The sequence below is a fragment of the Heliconius melpomene genome, chromosome 17 (genome assembly GCF_056956725.1).
Source record: "Heliconius melpomene rosina isolate 202511_hmr_F chromosome 17, ASM5695672v1, whole genome shotgun sequence".
Lineage (NCBI taxonomy): Eukaryota > Metazoa > Arthropoda > Insecta > Lepidoptera > Nymphalidae > Heliconius > Heliconius melpomene.
Window position 1 is genome coordinate 14,728,788 of NC_140405.1, and position 21,491 is coordinate 14,750,278.

General features: G+C 31.8%; 3 protein-coding genes across 10 annotated transcripts; 1 reads left to right on the forward strand and 2 right to left on the reverse strand.

Annotated features, from left to right (window-relative positions):
* The first annotated feature begins 292 nt into the window (after positions 1-292).
* On the forward strand, positions 293-10,362 carry LOC146530528 (uncharacterized). Of its 3 annotated transcripts, XR_014878884.1 has the most exons (5): positions 293-568; positions 5,417-5,531; positions 5,716-5,823; positions 8,397-8,515; positions 8,991-9,124. XR_014878884.1 is itself a non-coding variant. In XM_085199955.1 (4 exons), the coding sequence occupies exons 1-4, from the start codon at positions 422-424 to the stop codon at positions 9,581-9,583; spliced, it is 963 nt and encodes a 320-aa protein (XP_085056081.1). In that variant the 5' UTR covers positions 296-421; the 3' UTR covers positions 9,584-10,362. The 3 variants fall into 3 exon arrangements, 2 of the variants coding, with proteins under 2 accessions (XP_085056081.1, XP_085056082.1); XM_085199955.1 differs by lacking the exon at positions 8,397-8,515 and having other exon boundaries at positions 296-568; positions 8,991-10,362; XM_085199956.1 differs by lacking the exons at positions 5,716-5,823; positions 8,397-8,515 and having other exon boundaries at positions 296-568; positions 8,991-10,362.
* Positions 10,363-12,560: 2,198 nt separating this feature from the next.
* On the reverse strand, positions 12,561-16,507 carry LOC146530529 (zinc finger Y-chromosomal protein 1-like). Of its 4 annotated transcripts, none has more exons than XM_085199932.1 (5): positions 16,164-16,507; positions 15,512-15,656; positions 15,075-15,197; positions 14,843-14,989; positions 12,561-14,572 (listed from the first exon to the last, which is right to left on the reverse strand). In XM_085199932.1, the coding sequence occupies exons 1-5, from the start codon at positions 16,308-16,310 to the stop codon at positions 13,422-13,424; spliced, it is 1,713 nt and encodes a 570-aa protein (XP_085056058.1). In that variant the 5' UTR covers positions 16,311-16,507; the 3' UTR covers positions 12,561-13,421. The 4 variants fall into 4 exon arrangements, with proteins under 4 accessions (XP_085056058.1, XP_085056057.1, XP_085056060.1 ...); XM_085199931.1 differs by having other exon boundaries at positions 14,843-15,001; positions 16,164-16,503; XM_085199934.1 differs by having other exon boundaries at positions 16,160-16,305.
* A 622-nt stretch (positions 16,508-17,129) lies between these two features.
* LOC146530530 (uncharacterized) lies at positions 17,130-21,209 on the reverse strand. Of its 3 annotated transcripts, XM_085199942.1 has the most exons (5): positions 21,109-21,209; positions 20,490-20,861; positions 20,097-20,235; positions 19,661-19,897; positions 17,130-19,380 (listed from the first exon to the last, which is right to left on the reverse strand). In XM_085199942.1, exons 2-5 carry the CDS (start codon positions 20,646-20,648, stop codon positions 18,398-18,400), a joined length of 1,518 nt encoding a protein of 505 aa, XP_085056068.1. In that variant the 5' UTR covers positions 20,649-20,861; positions 21,109-21,209; the 3' UTR covers positions 17,130-18,397. The 3 variants fall into 3 exon arrangements, with proteins under 3 accessions (XP_085056068.1, XP_085056070.1, XP_085056069.1); XM_085199944.1 differs by having other exon boundaries at positions 20,541-21,171; XM_085199943.1 differs by having other exon boundaries at positions 19,661-19,885; positions 20,490-21,167.
* Positions 21,210-21,491: the final 282 nt, after the last annotated feature.

The window sequence follows — 21,491 nt, forward strand, 5'->3', positions numbered from 1 at the left end:
CTAAAAGTTTCTTAAAGCTTTGTTTCTTTTCATTTATAAAATATTCTTAACTTATAAATAATAAATTAATTACATAGACTCAGATCCCAAATTTCAGCTTTGCTAAAATAAATCTTGGGCTAACATAAACCTTAATAATTTTTTTTTAAACAAATAAAATACACGTATTTTTTAATTTAAAAGAATATATCATCGCATATACTTTGTTAAATATTTACCTATTCCATCCATCGATACATTGTTTTCTTTTTTTTTTTAAAGTTTAATATACATTTTCTAGACATCCCTAGTGTGTACTTTCCAAATTGTCAATGCCATGTCAAACTAACACTGAAACTTGAAAGTCTATTAATATTCAAAATAGCTATTTATAAATACGCCATAAATGAAGAACAGCAATAAGCTATTTCTGGATTAAATAATGGCAATAAATTCTAACATTGAATATATAGAAAGATGTAAATGTTGTTTGGAAATAGTGGGTTTGAAAAATGTGTGGTTAGCTTACAATGCAGGCGTTAAAACCGAGATATATGGACAAATGCTTAATAACTGTTTTGTTTTTGACGTAAGTTAAATGTCATTTTAGTTTTAGTTATTTAGTTAGCTTTTGAAACAAAATATGTTTAACTGTTAATATGTTACTGTACGGTGAAATCAGAAGATTGAACGACAAATATTTATGAAAATATTTCCAGTTTAGGGGATGAATTCTAATAAACTACGAAACACGTGTTCAATGAAATATTTTTAAGAGCCTAACTTCAAATTTTATAAAAATCGGTGGTGACTTAAAGATTTTCCCATACAAATTTTTAAACCGTATTTCATGCCTTTAATGTTAAAATTTTTCAAAATCCCTTGTTAGTGGGTGTTCACATTATGAAAATAAACATCTGTCCAGATTTCATATTTCTACCATCAGCGTAGCTTGCGTCCACTTATATCTCGGTCAGTGGTATAGACGCAAGCTACACTGTATATATATTTGTTTTTTTTTTTTATATATATATACTAGCGGACCCGGACGCGGCTACGCCCGCTTGAACTATACGAACATTTATTAAATATATTTTAATAAAATTAGTAAGAAAATATAAGCGTAAATAATTAAAATAAGTTAAAAAATAATAATAAGTGGTGATTTATTATTAGAATAAATATCTGAGTTATTGAAATGAACAAATAAAAGAAGTAAAAGTAAAATAAAGGAAATTCTTTGTATTAGAAAAAGTACCTAAAGTTTGCCGTTCGCGCGTACTAAACATTTTCTGCTATTACTCGTGGCCACACCTACTACCCTATTCGGGGTTACCCGCTCCATTTTAAATATTCTTCTAATATAATCCATTACATAAAACAAATAAAATCGAAATGTAATAATTGCGAAATTATAATTAAAACTAATACATAGCAGCGCGGCGTCATATACGAGTATATGAGAATGGTTCAAGTTCTCTCTGTTTACCCTGCTAAGTTAATTGTAATGATGCTAAGGTGTAATATTAGAATTAACTTAGCAGGGTAGACAGAGAGAACTTGAACCATTCTTCACTTTCTACCGTGTACTTGGAACATTATGTAATGAGGCCGATGAGGCCGAACAGCGCAAGGGTGTAACTGTAAATGTGATGATTTTGAGTTTTGATTGGGGGAGTGAAATATTAAATATTTTTATTTCCTTCCTCTGGTAATTAGAAAAGGCGGTCATTAAGGGGCTCATCCCATGTGACGGCCTGTTTTTTAGGCATTTTGTTGGATTCTTTTTTTCCTATCAGTAAATAGATAAAGCTTTGTTAAGTTTATTATCATTTATTAACGTATTTTGAGAGTATCAATATAAATTTGTAGATAGCAATATGATGTAGAGCATGAGTTACAAAACTCCGCCTCGAAAAAATGGGCTCGCACTTCCTCCATGATTCCGGCTGATTGGCTTATCAGAAACAAACGAAGTAAACCGCGTTTTAATCTGTGAGCCTTAATGCTGAAGGAACTGTCATCAAATGAATATACCAAAAATTGGATTTTTGGTAGTTATTTGAAAAAAAATAAAAATAATATTTTTTTGTTTTTTGCTATAAGAAAATAGAATTAAAATTAAAAATTTAAAATTAAAATAGAAGAATTTTGGGAGTTTTTCATCGTCGATAGTTAATTCCATGGATTTACATGTTTCACTACATGTAACAACATGCCCCATCCTCGATACATCCAACCCTACAAACTTCAAGTCATTAGGTTAAGCCGGTCTTTACGGCGCACAAACGCGTTTAAATTTTAAACTTCAAGTCCGCTTAGCTATGAGAATATTGAACTTTCCCTCAATCGGCGATGCCTGGTCCATAGAGTATTCCTTCTTTTTATCTTGAAACTCTTTCAAAGCAGATTGTTCAACTCTTGAGTCAATCCTGGCTGGCATCACACTGGCATCACGTTTCTCAACATAAGTAAGGGGTTCGTGGCCAATAGGGCATTCCATAACCGACATTACTTTTAAAATACCTTCAATACCTTTAATAATGATGATTGACTGACTGGTTTTCACACTCACACGATAATATAATTTTGAAACCTAAGCCTCGAAAACTTGATTGGAAAATAGACAATCCCTTACAAGTTTTGCATATTAGGTACCTTTTCAGAAATTAGAATCAGAATCTCGCTTCCATGTTCATACTATTTTGGAGATTTTTCGCCGAAGCTGAAATAAATTAAATTTCGTTTTATTTTGGGTGGTAAGACGGTTTCCACAAAAATGTCTATTTATACTACGACGAGGATGAACATTTTCACTCGTACGTCCTGTCCGACCACTCATTTTGAAAAGAAATATTTTTTTGTTGTTGCACTCTTCGAAGTTGAACCAAGACTAAAATAACTTCAGTAAAATATTTAATAATTATAGAAATATCTCTTTAAGCCTGTAGAAACTTGTATGAAAGTGTTTTTGTATAAAATGGTGGTAGACATAAAACCGACCATACTCACCAACGACTGAAAACTCAGCGCTCCACACGGCTGCTTCTTCTACCTGCGGTATCTTTTTATGAAAAAAAAACGAGCCCATCACATGGGGTGACCCCCTTAAGTTCTGCCACTCTTAAATTATTTCACTCATAAATGAACCTTTTATTTATTAGTAAGTTATAAAATGACCAGATGAGCAGGAAATGTACCTTACAAACCTTAATACATTTATACCAGAACTTATAGAGACTCAACATAGCTATAATGTGGAGGAGTACTACCAGCAAATCAATTATTATGTCAAATTAAGCCTTAAAAACATTAAAAGCACACAAAAGAACAAAATGACTGATGAATTACATGAAAGAAAGAAGTATACTACAAAATAAGCCTAATTTAAATAAGAGTGATAAACAAAAATTAAAAACTCTATATAAACTTACTGACAAAGAAATAAAAAGATGCTACGCTGCTTACAGAGCAACAACTATACAACGACACCTCGATAATTCCAGGTCGGCTAAAAAAGCTTATAAGGAATTAAACCAATCCAAAACTTGGGTCCCTTCTCTCCAGAATGGTCATAAAAAATGTAAGTCTCGCACAGAAATTATAAACGCTGCTACCGATTACTACACTAACCTATATAGACAACCAGACACACCGATGCAAAACGTGGCTACTTACTGTTGTACAGACACCTCTCCAATACAGCAGTTTACAGAAAAAGAAATCCTGACGCAACTAATGAGACTTAAACCGGAGAAAAGCCCAGGACCAGACGGGGTTACAAACGAATGCATCAAGGTCGCAAAGTCTTTGCTATTGACACCAATCACTATCCTGTGGAATAAAATACTTGATGAAGAAGCTGTGCCGCACCATTGGGTAGAATCTGAAATTATTCTACTATACAAAAAAGGTGACCCAGCTGACATAGGCAATTACCGTCCCATAAGCCTCATGTCTTGTTTTTACAAATTATTTGCCTCCTGTCTTCTTGAAAGAATAGCCCCAGTCATCGATGCACACCAACCTATCGAGCAAGCTGGATTTAGAAGTGGTTTCAGCACGATTGATCATATCCAAGTGGTAGACCAGGTGATAGAAAAACATTTAGAATTTAACAAATCATTATACATAGCTTTCATAGACTACAAAAAAGCTTTCGACTCAATTTCACACGAAAGCATCTGGGAGTCGCTGAAAGCACTTAAAATAAAAGAAAAATATATTAATATTCTAAAATACATTTACAATAACACCACAAGTAGAGTTAGACTAGATAGAGTGGGAGAAGCAATTAACATAAAGAGAGGAGTCCGGCAAGGAGATCCAATTTCCCCAAAACTGTTTATAGCAGTTTTGCAACTCGTAATGGGAAAATTACAATGGCTTAATCAAGGCATTAATATGAACGGGCACTTCTTAAGTCATCTTAGATTTGCTGACGACATAATTTTATTCTCAGAAACCCCTTGTCAATTAAATAAAATGGTTAACGACTTAAACCAGGCCAGCATGAAAGTTGGATTAGACATGAACCTGGAAAAAACAAAAGTTATGACGAACCGCAGTGAAACCCCCATCTTAGTAAATACTACTCCTCTCGAGTTTGTAAAAAACGATGTATACCTAGGTAAACAGATGTCTTTGAGTAAAGAAAGAAACAGTCAAGAAATAAACTGACGAGTAGCAATTACCTGGAATAAGTTCTGGAACCATAAAGAAATACTCAAATCTCAACTTCCTCTGTCGACCAAGAAAATAGTGATGGATACAGCAATATTACCATGCCTCACCTATGGGTGTCAAACTTGGACATATGATCTCAAAACCAGGAATAAAATTCAGACTACCCAGAGAAGAATGGAGAGAAGTTGCCTAGGTTTAAAATTAAAAGACAAAGTTAAAAACGTTGACATCCGAAAAAAGACAAAAGTATGCGATGCCTTGAGTTTTTCGCTGAAGGCAAAATGGAAGTGGGCGGGCCACTTAGCTCGATACCAAGATGACAAATGGACCCTAAGGTCAGTAAGGTGGTCAGGGCCAAGAGGTTCCAGAGCAAGAGGTCGACCAAAAACCAGATGGGTAGACGAAATAGTAGCGATGGCGGGCGGAAGTTGGCTGGACACAGCTAAGGATAGAGAGTCGTGGCATTCCTTGGGGGAGGCTTTTACCCGAGGGGGGTCCATACAATTAACAAACAATTAAAATAATTAATAATTTAAAATGACATGAAATATAACAATCTATAAATTAAATAATAACAAAACTTATTAAATCTAAATATATATCAATGATTAATTTTTTTTATAATTATAAACGTATCACTGTATGGAATTGAAATAAAGCTTATTATTATATTATTATTATAAGTTATAAAATTTTACAATAGAATTAATTACTAATTTAAAGCAACATTCATTTAGATTATTATTAACAGTGGGAGCAGCCATCCAAGGGTGATTACTCTGAGCATATATGTGGGGCGTGTATCACAAGGTTGCGGAATGCTGTTAGTTTAAAAAAAGAAATTTTACTCTCTCAGTTAAGATATGGTAAATATTTATTTAACTTAGTGAAGTAAGTTATTTCTTTTTCTATATGTGGGATACAAATGGAAAAATAAACTGCTAAGACATATAAAATTAATGCTACTTATTTTCATATTTCTTACTAAAATATAATTCTTTTTTTATTTTTTGTCTCTAATTTTGTTAGAATAATGCATTTTTACTCTAGAACCTCTTGATGAAGTAAAACAAGAAGAAGAATCTAACACAGACGTAGAGACCGAATATCTAAGTATAGAATGTTTCGAAGATGATGACAATGGAAGAGAAAAGAAGGGTATTAAATTATATTATTGTACAGGATGGAAGAGGCAGCGCTCCTTTGACTGAAACTGCATATAGGGTAAAATATTTGAAACCCAGAACTAAAGAAATTATTCCAGGTATCTCAACAGTTTGGACGTAGGATTTTTTTTTCATTTCACGATTTTTATACATACCTGTATTTCGTGTGACGCACCCATACGCGAGACGTTGCCACTTTGACAGTTATATTTTACTTTACAAATGGTGTTTTATTTTAAAACGATAATTTTATTATTTATTTTGTTTGAAAAAATAACTTTTCCATTTTTGGGAATTATTTTTTTCAAAGAGTATTTAAAACTGTGGTTTCATTTAAAGTGGTGCTGACAATTCCACCCTGTATACTAGTGACCCACACGTAGTTTCGTTCACATAATGTTACTGCCATATAATAACCAATTTATACAATATATACATAAATTATAGCCTATGTGCTATGTGCTGTATCAGCTATGTTGCTGAAAAGCTTTATCTAAATTTGGTCAGTAGTTTTTGCGTGAAAGTGGAACAAACATCCATCCTCACAAACTTTCACATTTATAACATTAGTAGGCCAAGTAGGAAACTAGGAAAATATACCGCACTTGTCCCATACCGCACCATCAGACTGTGAATGCTGTGGCTGTAGGTTCAACCTTACTTGTTGCAATGAATTGTAAGCTAAATAACATAATTATATTACATTACATACCATATTTTGTAATTTCGATTTCAACATTTTCTTTGTCCACCATGCCTGTGCAGTAAAAAACATATAAAAAATTTTATTTCGTCAATTTATAAAATTCAGAAAATTCTTTTAAAAAGTCTTAAAAAATTACTTCTATATGTTTATAGAAATTAAAATGGAATCTTCAAATAGACCGATCAAAGAAGAATTGCTACTAAACAAAAAATATATAAATTATACAGATGACGACTTACAGAAATGCGTTGAAGCTGTTTTAAATAAAACTTTATCACAAAACAAAGCATCCATTTTGTATAATATACCAAGGAAGGCTATTAGTATGGCTGTTTCTAGTACTATTTTATTTTTAATTAGAACTTAGTTATTTTTTATTTTATTTTATTTTCATTATAAAGATATTGTCCACTGAAAACCATAAGATTGTCTCATCTATTTAAAATTACTATAATTTTGACTTTAAAATAAAGTTTTTTGTTTATTAATACATATATCTATAAGGAAAATGGAATATGGTGTGCTAGGTTTCCTCTGTCTACCCTACTATATGGAGTACAGCACGGTCGACAAGTTGTGACCACCCTGAAGTTACTTATTATTCTAAACTGAGCTAACTCTGCGCTCTCAACCATCTACAGCTAACTTCAGGCTAACCATGACTCATCGACCATACTGTATACCTACCCTGCAATATGCGAACTATTGAGTGTTTATGTGATAATATACGGTAAGTAATGTATGCTATATTTTATCTAGACATACTTATATACTAACTGCCTACTTTTATAAATAATTGTATCAGTGTGAATAACTTAGTATCGAATTAACCTGAAGCTTATCTTGTAAGCTCTTATGCATGTGGGTTAATTATACTTTTTATCATTCAAAACTTAAATATTATTACGATGATTCAAAATATTCGATTTAAATTTTGTATTAATGTAAACATTTATTTAATAAGATAAGATATTTAAATATTAGTAGATTCATTATTTTACTTGAAAAATAAGGATGATTTCATCTTTAAATAGTTTTCTGTAAGTACTTAATATTATTAAAATCATCATTTAAAGGGTGAACAATTAGAATAAATATTGATTTTAAGATTGACCTTCTATTATATAATATTTTACTTTAAAACATAAGGCAGACCACGCATTTCATCATCTATTTTCATAGTCAAACGGGACCGGAATAAAATATTTCAATCGATGGCAACCCCTGTTTGCAGCAGTTATTACTGTGATACACTGTGTTGCGGCTGTTAACGCCCACCACCCTAGCGTTGCTTAGTAACTATTGTAAATATATGAAACAGGGTAAAAATTTACAATGAAATACAAAAAAAACTCTTAAAGTAAAATAATATAAAAGTGGGTTTGTGTGTGTGTGTTTGTGTGTATGTGTGCGTGTGTACGTGTGTGCATGCGCGCGTGTGTGTCTGTGTGTGTGTTGCGTGCTTATGTGTGCATCTGAAATTTAATAAGATTTTCAGTGTCTCTATAATTTAGTGTTAGAAGCCAATTAAACAATACAATTCTACACCTTCGTAACGTTAGGCTGCAGATTTTAAGGTATTCATTGACTTTATTGTACAGTGTTGGGCTCAAATAAACGTAATGTTTATTTGAGAAGGCCAAACGTCTTTTTTCAAACGGACATACTCTATTATTTTTGCGTTTCAAATTTTCACTATTCTGGTTGTAACATATTTTTTTGTGTTTCCGTAAAATAGCGTGCAAGATAAACAATTGTCGAACAGTCAGTACATTACAATTTTTTTATAAATCTGCAGTTGAAAAGCGCCTAGGTTTGTGTGTGATAACTTTTAAAACATATCTTTGGGCTCTCTCCAGTCGAAGCATCGTGCATTTCGATGCTCCACCCCATGCTGGAATGCAGTAATTCAAAATAGACTGCACAAGAGAAAAATAAACCATTTTTAAGATTTCCTGAGTTCCTGAGTATTTTCCAGGTAACCATGTGTTATAGTGTTCAGAAAAAAATTAGCTTTAATTTGATATAATTCATTAAAAAACACATGGGTGCAAATTATTAATATTAAGTGACCTGTTTAAACCAGGCAAGTCTAGTCTAGTTTACAAGTCTAGCAAGTCCACAGTAGCATAGACTTGCGGCAGACTAAAAGCTGACAACCCTTAATTTTCCAAATGCTTATGCGATTTTCTTTCAAATGATGTGCGATTCATATAAAAAACATATGAGTGCAATTTTCTCCAAAAACGCGTTACGAAAAAAAATTATTAAAGGTGATTGCGGCAGGATTCTTCTAGGCAACCCAAGTGTAATCTGTTCTACTAATCATGTATTAAGTATTCATTAATATTACTTTAATTAAGAAAACAGATCCCGCAGATTTAAGCGATGGGATCTCGACCAAATAGTAAAATAAGTAATACTTCATTTCAAATGTAATAACTTTTTTTCAGAAAAGCAACGTTTAGACGAAGGGGTAAAACCAAAAAAACATAAGAATCCAAGTCTACAAAAGTGCCAAGAAAATTTGGATTGTATAATAAAATATACAAATGCAACTCCTTTCAAGGGCTTTCTAAGAATCGGATATTCCTGCCATTTCTATAAAGAAGAGTATGAAAGGCCAAGTGATTTAAAATCTCACACATTAAATAAACACTTAACCGAAAGTGTAATGCAAGTGAAAGTGTTGCCACATACTATCGTCAAATTAGACATAACCGAGCTGAAGTGTAAAATTTGTAATGACAACATTGACACACTTGAAAGTGTTTTGTTGCACTTGAGTGAAGTGCACAATGAGAGAATACACACTGAAACAGCTAATTATTTAATACCGTTCAAGTTTAACAGTGAAGTTTTAAAGTGTATTGTTTGTTCTGACGAATTTCAGAGTTTCAAACTTTTAAATGATCACGTGAATTTAAGTCATTATACAAATTATGCATGTTCAAAATGCGGTCGTGGTTTCATAAATAAGCGGTCTTTAGTGACACACAGTTACAGACACGAAACAAGCATAGTTTCATGTCAATATGTAAAATAGCTCACGAGCAAATGTGTGTGAGTAAATGTGTTCTGTGCTCACGAGCGTTCAGTCCACTTGTTTAATAGTAAACGCCATAAATGCGGTTACTGTGGTGAAAGATTTACAGACGTTGTCAAGAAAAAAGATCACGAAGTGAAGATTCATAATGCGCCAAAACCGATCTATACTTGCCAAGCATGCAACAAAACGTATAAAAGCCAAAGATCTCTTAGAATGCATATACAAGGATTTCATTTACTGCTGCGGCCTTATAAGTGTGCACATTGTGAATTTAGTGCCTTTAAAAACATTGAGCTAAAAATACATATGGTTAAACACACTGGTTTAAAAGATTTTATTTGTGTTGTATGTTCGAAGTCATATGGAAGAAAGTCAACACTTCGTGAGCATACTCGTATGCGTATACATATGAACGATAAACGGTTCAAGTGTGAACACTGTATGCACGCGTTTGTTCAGAAGTGTAGATGGAAGATGCATATGCGGGCGAAGCATGGTGAAAATGTTTAGTTATCTTGTCTTGTTAATATAATAAATCTAAATAAAGAATTTTGAATTTTGATTACGGTTCAAAATTTTATTTATGAAGAAACATTTCATACACATATGCATATACATTCAAATGATAAATGGTTCAATGGTATGCACTGTTTGCACTTATTTATACAAGAGTGTAGTTGGAAAACGCATGGAGAAAGTGTATATTTTTTTTGTGGGAATTTTGTTTTTTTTTTTATTAATATTTGTTTGCTGTATGAATAAAGAGTTATGATTTATATTTGTCTTTTTTATTTCATTTGGGGTCTAAAATTAAATAGGTATATCAAGATAACATAGGACATTTGTTTCCTGCATATACATAAAAGTTTGTTAGTGAAGTGTTTCTGAGACCTATCGTGGCGTAGGGGCTGTAGACACGACAGGTTATGGGTTCGATTCCTACTCCAGGAAATGAAAATTGAAATATTTAATATTTAGTTCGTTCTGGTAACGAGTTGAGTTCCGCCACCCAACACGGAATACCTTCGGAATCCGGCGGAAAGTAGATAACGGATGTGTCTTAATGGGAATGGCGTATGTTAAACTAGTTTCCCAGGTTCCCTGCCCATCCTACTAACTGTGGGATTCAGTGTGAAGCAAAAAAACATACCTCATAAAACATGTTTGTAACATTTTTTTCTAAATGTTTTTTTTTATAATTAATATAAAAAATGTCTCGAATACAGTGAAACCATTACATACCTACAGTTTTCGATTCTAGAGAGTATCTTCCGGACCAAATATATATTTTGGAATAAAGGGATATAGATATAGATAGCAGATTAAAATACTCTGCTTCTTTTTTCACTTAATATTTCTTTATAGGAAAGCACGACGAGGATACCTACAAAGCGAATGAGTATCAAAAGAAAAGCAATTTACAAGAACAGTGCGAAAATATAGCAAGTATACTCGTTTATACTAACACACGCCCATACGTAACCAGAGTGACTTTGGATACGCGTGTGCGTTTTGTCCCGAGGTTTACAAAAATCCTGCAAATTTTAAGCTACATTCGCTTGGGCATGAATATTCTGACAATAAAAAAAATATTACAGGCCAGAATATGTCCGATTATTTGGTAAATTTGGATATAACAGAACTTTACTGCAAAATATGTAAAATTTCTATTGAAACGTTGTACGCAATGCTGGCTCATCTTAAAGATCACGGCAAAACGATCAAGAAAGATGAAATGCTAAAAATGACAAATATCAAATTATAGAAAATACATTTTTGTACAGAGATAAACATATACCATCGCGGACTTTTAAAATTCAAATTCAAAATATTCTTTATTCAAATAGGCAATTATTATAAGCACTTTTGAATCCGCGAATGAACATATGAACAAAAAGCTACCACCGGTTCGAAAGACAGTTCTGCTGAGAAGAGCCGGCAAGAAACTCAACAGTTGTTCTTTTCTTGTTGTCTCATAAGGTTGACTCGGGCCACGCCATATATGCGTTAAGCGAGCTCATTTTGGGTGAAGTTTTGTTAAAACAACAAACTTTGCAAGCAACAATCGCATGTTTATTTTAAATTATTACAAATATGAGAAAAAAAGTAACAGTGTTCATCCCAAGACCCTCAAATATCTCTATATGAGTATTTTATTACAATTAAATTAGCGGTTTGGCCCTGATTGCGTAAAAGAAAGACAGAGAGACAGTTACTTTCGAATTTATAATATATTTATAATATGGATAGATAGATTAAAAGTAATAATAAATCAATCAAAATGAAAAAAATAATTGGAGTTAATTTATTTTTAACTTGTTAGTTCAATTTATTAACAAATAATTAAAGCTTGTTCTTAAAAAAGGTTTTTTTTTCTTTTTAACTTTTTAGTATTTTCAATTCAAAGATTTTCGATCGAATCAAACGAGCCTAAATTCCGGAGTTACGGAGTTCCTATGGCCCCTTCCAGCTCCAGCATTAAACCCTGGTTACTGGATATAGAATCAAAGTACTCGTCAAGACGAACCCAACGAGCTCAAACTCGATGGGGTTGTGTCGTTTAATTACTTAGTTCCTATGGCCACCTTCCAGCGCCATCACCAAATCAGCTCTATGTCATAATAATATTGCATTGTGATCCATTTATACGTGCATGCAACGCAAATTTAACTTGCAAGATTTGATTACAGACAACGGGACAGGTGAAAGTAAATAACAGCTGGAAAAAGAACTGTAACTGAAAATGACGTATAAAAAAAATATAAAGTCAGTTTTTTTAATCTCTGTACGTAAAACAATTTTAAATTATGAGTCCAACTACAAAAGTTATTGTACATGTACATTGTACAAAAGTAATATAATACATGTGTAATATTTAAAATATGTTTCTTTAAAACTTACTGCATATAACAGACGGGGTGGGCAGGGGGGCCCCGCAACAGGATGGGTTTTAAGAAAGTAAAATAAAATCCACTTTGTCAACTTCTCATCAATAATTTATTTTTTTATAATCATTATATATGTACTTATTAGAGGCCGTTTATATATATTTACAACCATTTACTTTTTTAAAAATCTCTCAAGAAGTTAATGTTTTTCAGATCTTTTGTTTATGGCATTATTTAAAAATAAACAAAAAAAATAGCTTTATATATTCAATATAAATATAGCCTCCTGAAACTAAGTCCTTTTAGGTAAAATATAGTGATCAGTCTCCAGTTTTAAGTGTTAGGATTTTTTCATATTTTTGAATATTATCTTTCCGCGTGAATAATGGGTAGGAATTCAGAAAACCTAATTTTAAGGCAGCCACAACTCGTGGACTATAATAAAGCTTTCTGTAGGACTGCCACTACTGACTGACTTTTTTGTAATTTGATGATTTAAGTGCTTGTAACGTTTTCAATAAATAAAAAATGTTTTAAATTTTTCCGTTCATTTTAGTTTTTAGCGCTGTTAAGTGACAAAATCCTATGCTTTATTTTCTCTAAACAGATTGGCGAAATTATATACGTTGATCGATGACGACAGTGTTCGATTCACCGAAACCTGAAAATTAAGAGCTGTCCATCCGCCACCCCGATGCATCCGACCATCTGTACCCCAAGAGCATCGCACCGTGGCACCTCAGGCCGCACGACGTCAGAGTCATTTATCTTCCCCTGTCTCTGACTCCTGAGCTGTCACCAAGTCGTTGGTCGCTTAGGCTGAGCTTCCCCTGGGTAACCGAGTCTCAAATGTGACCAGTTATGACAAGGATGAATGGACTAACTTAATTTATAGGAGGCCTGCCCCAAATTTCATTAATAACTCAAAATAATTTCAAAAAGGCTAACTAACTCCTCCCTATTCCTATACTATAGTCCGCATGATGAGCTTTCATGTGACCTTTTAGGCTACAATTCTGTACAAATGCCTGACCGCATACCACACAGACAAACCTACGATCATTATTATGTATACGCATGTGTTCTTTTAAAGTTTTCTTCCTAGCGTACGATTTCTTACACACACAACACTCATACATTCTTTCTCCATTATGTTTGATCATATGAGCCTTCAACTCGGCTATAGTATGACACTTGTATGTACACAAATCACACTCTTTCTCCTTAACTTCCAGATGACGTCGTTTCATGTGTAGAGATAGGGCGTAACGCCGTTTGAAGACGGACATGCAAACATTGCAGCGGTACCTCAGTGGCTGTTCTCCATGCGCCTCCACCATATGTTGATGACGGTCAAAGTAATCCGTAAACCGTTCGGGACACTTTGGGCACTTATTTTTTTTCACCATTTTATGCACTGCATCGACATGACACTTGTGTTTGTATTGAGTATTGAACACTTTGTTACATATATCACAAGGGAACACACCCTGTATGTGGGAGTATTTTAAATGCACCTTTAATCGACTTTGGGTCACGTAACCGGCACCACACTGATCACAAACGAAATTCCTATAATGAACGTTCATATGACGCTCGATTGCACCAAAAGTTTCGAAATTAAAACCACACGTTTGACACTCATATTCGTTCGTCTTCGTCAGCTTGAAGGGTATAATTCTGTCTCCATATTCAGGGTGGAGTTTTTTTTTATGGGTTTTTGTCAAATGTGACTTCAATTCGTTTAAATTGGCTTGAACTTGATCACATATAGTACATTTTATTTCTGTTATATGAACATATACAACTAGTCGGTCCATTACACACTTGGCCAACATTTTTTTTAAATTAGCCTTACATTTATCATTATACTGATGATCTTTTAAAACTTCGAAGTTTTCATATATGCGTCTGCAGTAAAAACAGGGAAAACCAGATCGTCGTCTAGTCTTGAAGGCGGTTAGATTAGAATGTTCCAGAATAGTTGATACATTGGCTATGTGGGCTAGCTTTTCCGTCATGTACACGGTGTTTCTTATTCTATTTGGTATTGTATGTGTTACTAAATTTTTTATTGAGCTACCAGTTATTTTTTTACCTGTAAATATAAGTGTACTTTAGTTCTTTCTGCTTGTTATGCTTTATGCGGAAGATGCATGAAGCTGAAGAAAATAAAATATATTTTTTGGAGTTTATTATTGTGACAATTTTTTTGAAAAAAATACTTTTCTACTTAATAGACTAATAATTAAATCATTAACAAATTATGCCAAAAAAAAATAAGGAAAAAAATATTATGTCAATTAATATTAAATTTCTGAAATAAAAATAACAGTACAACATCAATTGAGAAATCGAAGTTTCCTACCTTTCAATAATTCCAATTCTTTAACAAACTGTTTACATGTATATTCCATGGTTTTTCTGGTGGGCAATGGTTTTAATGTACCGGGTGGGAACCTTGCTAAAAGTTCTGCTTCCCCTTCTACTGGACCATCAGTATTTGATATATTATCTGGCAAAATATCTAAAATGCAATGTCATTCGCTCTGATAATGAGACAAACAAATAAACGCTTAAAACTGATTAAAATAACAAACCATCATATTTATCTAACATGACATCATCATCATCATTTAAATTTCCATCTAAATTGTTCTCCTTTCTTTTTAATTCAGTGTCTTTTTCTACTTTCACATCAACTTCCATTAATGGTCCTCTTACTGAAATATAATAAAAAATGTATACATATTTTTATTAATACAGTTAACAACACTACATAACTGAAAATGCAAGTTATGGATTTGATTACCACTTGGGTAAATGAATTATTGTCATTGCCTTTCTCTGCAAACAAGACTAAATGAATTACATTGGAAACTAATGTAGGTGCCAACATACAAAGAATTTGTTGCTTATTGAAAAATTATCACAAGTTAGGTAACTATGACAAGCTAATTTTCCTTATTTTAAACCAAACATTAGTTACTTTATTTTTTATACAATATATAAAACTACAGAATTGCCAAGAACTTACAATTGATAAAAAATGTCTGTTTTTCATCTAATGTATCTAATAACTGTCTTTCAGCATTAACAACCATTGTACGAAAAGTATTGGCATCTCTTAATTTTTCTATACAAGATATACATATAAGAGAACTTCTCCCATTTGTGCATAACTGGAATTAATTGAATAATAATTAGTATTTATATTTTACTTATAAGCAAAACTTTAATAATGACTTCCTTTTCACTTGTTTTTATTTTGTATTTATTAAATTTCACCACTTATGGTGGCGCCTGCATACCATCTATAATTTATTTATTATGTAGCATTTGCAAACAGATTTATTATAATTAATTAATAGTATTGAGCCTGTAGTTGCATAGGGGCAAAAAAGACTGACTTTGACTGACTGACAAAAAAGAAGACTTGACTGTAATGCAATGGTTGTAGCTTCAATCTCCACTCAGGGGAATTTATAAATATTTTGTTTCTTTCCTACGTTACTTGAAAAATTCGGCTGAAAGTGCGAAACGGAGTGTTTTAATACTAGGTTCTCCATGCCTAAAGCATAAGTAGAATACAGAATGAAGCTGAAAAAAATATTGAAGATTTGAGTGTAAGAAAATTATATAATGAACTGTAACTTTAAAATATTTATATAAAATTTAAACATACATACATATAAATTGAAGCATTCTTGAAATACATCGAAATAAATCTCAGATACGCCGTTCCAGTTGTACTCTTTCATAATATCTCTATGATTTCCTTTGCTGAAGCAAAATCTGCATTTACCAAACCGAGTACTGTTCAAATTATTTTCCATTTTAACTTAATTGTAACAATATTAATATTTAATTAAAATTTTAAAAAACACAAAATGCAATTGTTTTTAATTTTGACATTACGCCAATTGTTAGATTACCATCACAGAACCACAGAGCACATTTACCATGAGTAAAAAAGTAGCACTATAAAGTAATCAGCTATGTTACTAGTAAAACGGTGTGAATAGGCACAAAACCAAAAAATTGCATCTATTATTTTCATTACCAAATTTACTATTTCATTATACCTTTTCTTTAAAGAAATTAGTGATTTCACAACATTACAGGGTCATTAGGTAAAGTAATTGAAAAGTAAAATAATATAATACTGTCTTAATATTATAGTAACTAAAATATCAAAAGTAAAGGATCAGAAGCTGTATTTACTCATAACGCACTCACAAATAAAAATACGGTAATAATAATACTGTATTTTATAGTTTTAATTAAAAAAAGAAAAGCTACCTAATTCAATAATCTATATATATATAAAAGGACATTTTCTTATTGACTAAGGTAAATATTAAAACGCACGCATAGCTGTAACCGCTGTAGAAATGTGAATTTAGACAGAGGTTTATTCTCGTAATCTGAACATCCACTAAGAACGGATTTTGAAAAATCCTAAAGGGCTGAAAGTTTGTATGGATTTTTTTTATCTCGACACCGATTTCACCGGTAAATCTACACAATTTGCATTTTCCGTTATATATTCATAGATATAAGATTAGAATATTAGACAGCATTTTTTATATTGAATAAAAAATGCTGTGTAATATTCTTATTATTCTAATAAATCAATAAATAAAACACTTATGTATGTAAATATAATATAATTACAAATACCACTTGAAATATACGAACGTGTATTTAAGAAAAAACTGTTCAAGCGCGAGTCGGACTCGTCCACAGAAAAGTCTGCACCAATTTCAGGATTGTGATTGGAAAATATCTCATAAGTTTTGATGATGCAGCGAATAAAATTGATTTAAGTCTACGGGAAGTACTACTATAAGCGGTGAATTTCATACAAAATGAAGCAAAAAAGATATATAAATGCTCATATCTTTTGATAGCGTTGTATTAAAAGTTAATTTCTGTGCTGCAAAAACCCGCAATCCTGAATATCTGATATCAGAAGTGTAATGGTCTTCACAGACGGACAAAAATTGACAAAAAAAGTGAAAGTGAGGTACAAAACCCTAAAATGCATTAATTCTCTTAGATTGGTTATGCAATAAATAAATGGTAATTTAAGTGTTTTGGAAATTGATTTGTTTTTCATATTTAATTCTCTCAACTCAAAGCCACGCATTATCTTGTTACTAAAGCGGAGAAATGAAAATACTAAATCAAAACAAATTAAATCAGCATCGCGCACACAGCAGAGAACGTAGTGTTAAGACACTCCAATTCCCACTTTCCGCCGAAGTCTGGAAGCATTGCCTGTTGAGTAGCGGTTCTCAACGCTGCGCTTTGCCTCGACACCAGAGCAGAGCAAAGAAAATGGAAATATAAGTAAATGTAAATAAATATGTAATTTTGTCGAATGGGGATCGAACTCACCACTACTCGCGTGTATAATCACACTTTGTGTTCGTTCGCCACGACTGGTCTCAAAATATTGATATATTGTAATTAATTTCCTCGAATGGGAACTGAACCACACACTGCACCACGACGGCATCATTAAGTAATTTAAGTGTTTTGAAAACTTATTTTATTTTGTTTAGCTACAAATTACTGTAGTGTTATAGCAAGTAGCAAATTTGCCGAATTAAGTACTATAAATTAACATAACTTTTAAATTTATGAACCAATTGTAAAAAAATAAACTCTATGTTTTCGGAAGCTTGCCATAATCACACAGTGAAAACCACATCTAAATCGGTTAAGCCGATTCTGAGATTAGCGATAACAAACGCACAGACAAATGGACAAAGAGACAAACAGATAAACATTTTAAAAACCATTGCTTTGAGTTTTATTAGGTTAATAAAGGTTCCCAATAACACTTTTTTAAATATCTTCCAAGTACAGACACCGACCCTCTTACGATTTTATTATAAGCAGAGATAAATACAAATTAGGGTGGCGTAACTAAACGCTTATCACTGTCATGTATCTTCATATGTTCCTTTAAACTGTAACTTCTTGCGTACAATTTATTACAAATGTTACAACAATATGGCTTATCTCCCGTATGTTTCAGCATATGTTTTTTTAATCCATGATTAGTTATAAAGGCCATTCCACATTCATTGCATTTTTTATTTTTATGTCCATGAGTTTGACGCATATGTGTTGCCAGATAATGTTTTATATTATACACTCTGTTACAAATCGGACATTTAAATGAATGAGTAATATTATGTTCCTCAGACATATGCTTTATCCTATCGTTATAATGCTTCATAGGTTTAAAACAAATTTGACATTTTATGACACGTTTAGAATGAACACTTTCCATATGATTGGCCTTGGATATTTTAGTCTTTAGTATTTTTCCACATTCAGCGCAAGGAAAAATTCCTTTTTCATGTATACGTTTATGTACTTTTAATCTTTTGGAGTTAATAAAAGATTTTCCACATACATCGCATATACAATTTGCATAATGTTCGTTTAGATGAGTTGTTAAAGTCCTAAAAACATGGAACTCCAATTTACACAAATGACATGAGAAAGGGCTGGAGTTGACTTTATAGTCTGCTATACATTCTTTGTATATTACTTTATCATGTTTCTCTAATAAATGATGTTTCATTGTGTCTATGTCATTTAAACTTAAATGGCAGTTTCGGCATTCTAAATTAGATATATCTATTTGTAATGAGCGTGGATAGCGTTTAATTTTTTTTAATTCCTCCTCAATATTTATATGACATTGTAAATTATGATCCCTTAATGCCTTAATTTCCATGAAATCTTGGGAACAGAAGAAACATTGAAACCAACTTTTGTGGTGGCGGAAAGGACATGCAGTGGTTGCTTTTAGAACATTGCTACATGTCAAAATTATTTGTTTACGTTCAGATATTTGCTTCTGAATGTTAAGCTTATTTATGCCTAAAAAAATATAAAAGATTATTTTTTTACTTGCAACATTGTGACATTTTATTCAAGCATTTAGATTGCACACTGAATATCAGAATCTAAAGACAACATATTTGTTAGCAAAAAAAAATAGCTTTACATTTTCCCTAACATTGACTGAGAGTTTTATGCATTTTATCTCTTAGAGAAGGGAAATAAAAATAATTTAATTAAAATCATTCCCCTAAGTGAGGATCCAATACAAGACAACCATATTTATAGTTAAATACTGTCCCAAAATAATGATACTCACCAATTTCATTTTTATTTGGAACACTATTATTATCGTTATTCTCTAAACTATTGTCAAACTTATATGAATATTTTTTATTACAATATTCATTCAATTTAGCAGCACTTTCATTTTTATTTTTTATTATTGCAATGGGTGTATCAGAATCATAATTACGATCTTCTGTTATTAAAAGATAATTAGAATTAAAATTTTCTCTTATATTTTCTTTTTTACATTTTTCATCTGTAATTAAAACTGTTATTTTATTATAAGAATCTTAATATAAGGCATGATTCATGAAAGTAGTAGCAAATTGTAAATACACTTGTGGGTTCAAATTCCAATGGGGAATGTATTGTTTTTATTTCTTCACTCTCGTTAAATGTGTAGTTAGAAAGTGTTGCATTTATTTATATAAATTATTGTTGCATATAAATTACTTTATAAAAATTACCTATGATATGATCCCAATATTTTTTATATACATTTTCGGCTTTTATCACTTGTTTTTGAAAACTATAAATTTCACAAAGCTGATTTGCACATGCTTTGCAAATATACTTGCTGGTATCTGAAGACTTCATATGAGAAAGCTGCAACAATTACACAATATATTATTTATCTATTGAGTTTTTCACATTTTTTTTTGTGTCTGCACACAACAGAATATTATGTAGCAACCAATATGGTGTTGTGGACACAAAACATAGTTAGAGTAAATAAAAATAAAATTATATTCAAATCCACAAATTATCGAATTCTATAGAGCATTTTTTAATTCAACGAAAATACTATAGGAAAACTGCAACTTAATTTACTTTATTTCTTATTATAAAGAAATACTTACAGTTATACCCAAGGAATCGAGTAGAATATTTATATAAGCTTCTGGACTTACATTACTTGAAAAAATATTTGTTTCTGTTAAATACAAAGTTGCGTTGGCTGATAAGCAACATCTACATACATCAGATTGAGATATCCAAGTTATACTATTAAAATCCATTTTTATTATTACTCTTCTTAATTATTAGAAGAAAATATTTTAAAAAATCCAGATTTGTATCGCACACATGATACATTTAAGAGATGAGCTGACAGCTAGTATATGGTTCGGTTCTTTATTTAGGGCGCTTCGAGCGTGCCAGTTGAGCACGATTCACTTCGCCAATGAGAGCTAGTATATGTTCCTTGGCTGACGGACTGTCAGTGACAGTTTCTAACAAAATGTCAAAGGTAATTTTTATTGTTTTCCATACAACGTGACATTGGCGAAATGAATTGTGCTCAACTGGCACGCTCGAAACGCCATATTTCAAGAATTCTATTCAATTAATTTTTATTGTTAAAAAAAATCACTTATATAAAATGAGGTTCCTTATATTAAATATCTTTTAAATATGCTTTAAGAAATAAATTATATTTTCACAATTTTATTAAACAATGTTTTTTGCAAGAATAATCACTTCAGGTCAGTTCTTAATTTATGGCGTTTCGAGCGTTCCAGTTGTGCAAGAATAATCTGCATCTGATATGGCAAGTGTCAAAAACACTGGTCAATCAGTCTGTACTCTGTAAGTCTATTGTCTACAGTGCTGCCAACCTTACTGTTTTAACAGTAGATTGACTGTTTTTTGCCTTGTATCCCTGTTTTCTGTTTTAGTCCTCATATTTAATGTTTTTGGAAATGCGTAAAAAAAAATATTGAGATAAGTGATTAATTATTAAGATAGTGGGTCAACAGGAAATTTGCGTATTAAAGTTGATAAATACGTATAAGTTTGCACTCAATTCATACCTTAGTTTGTATTATAAATTTTCACTTTTAATCAAATTTCATAAATGTAGG

Coding starts and splice junctions, on each gene's coding strand:
- LOC146530530 (XM_085199942.1), bottom strand. CDS start 20,648: ATGGATTTTAATAGTATAACTTGGATATCTCAATCTGATGTATGTAGA. Junction 19,898..20,096: donor ATATTGGGATCATATCATAG/GTAATTTTTATA, acceptor ATAAAATAACAG/TTTTAATTACAGATGAAAAA. Junction 19,381..19,660: donor TCCAAATAAAAATGAAATTG/GTGAGTATCATT, acceptor ATATTTTTTTAG/GCATAAATAAGCTTAACATT.
- LOC146530529 (XM_085199931.1), bottom strand. CDS start 16,310: ATGGAAAATAATTTGAACAGTACTCGGTTTGGTAAATGCAGATTTTGC. Junction 15,657..16,163: donor AAGAATGCTTCAATTTATAT/GTATGTATGTTT, acceptor AATTAATTCCAG/TTATGCACAAATGGGAGAAG. Junction 15,198..15,511: donor ACAGACATTTTTTATCAATT/GTAAGTTCTTGG, acceptor ATTATATTTCAG/TAAGAGGACCATTAATGGAA.
- LOC146530528 (XM_085199955.1), top strand. CDS start 422: ATGGCAATAAATTCTAACATTGAATATATAGAAAGATGTAAATGTTGT. Junction 569..5,416: donor ATAACTGTTTTGTTTTTGAC/GTAAGTTAAATG, acceptor TATTATTAACAG/TGGGAGCAGCCATCCAAGGG. Junction 5,532..5,715: donor ACTCTCTCAGTTAAGATATG/GTAAATATTTAT, acceptor TTTTTACTCTAG/AACCTCTTGATGAAGTAAAA.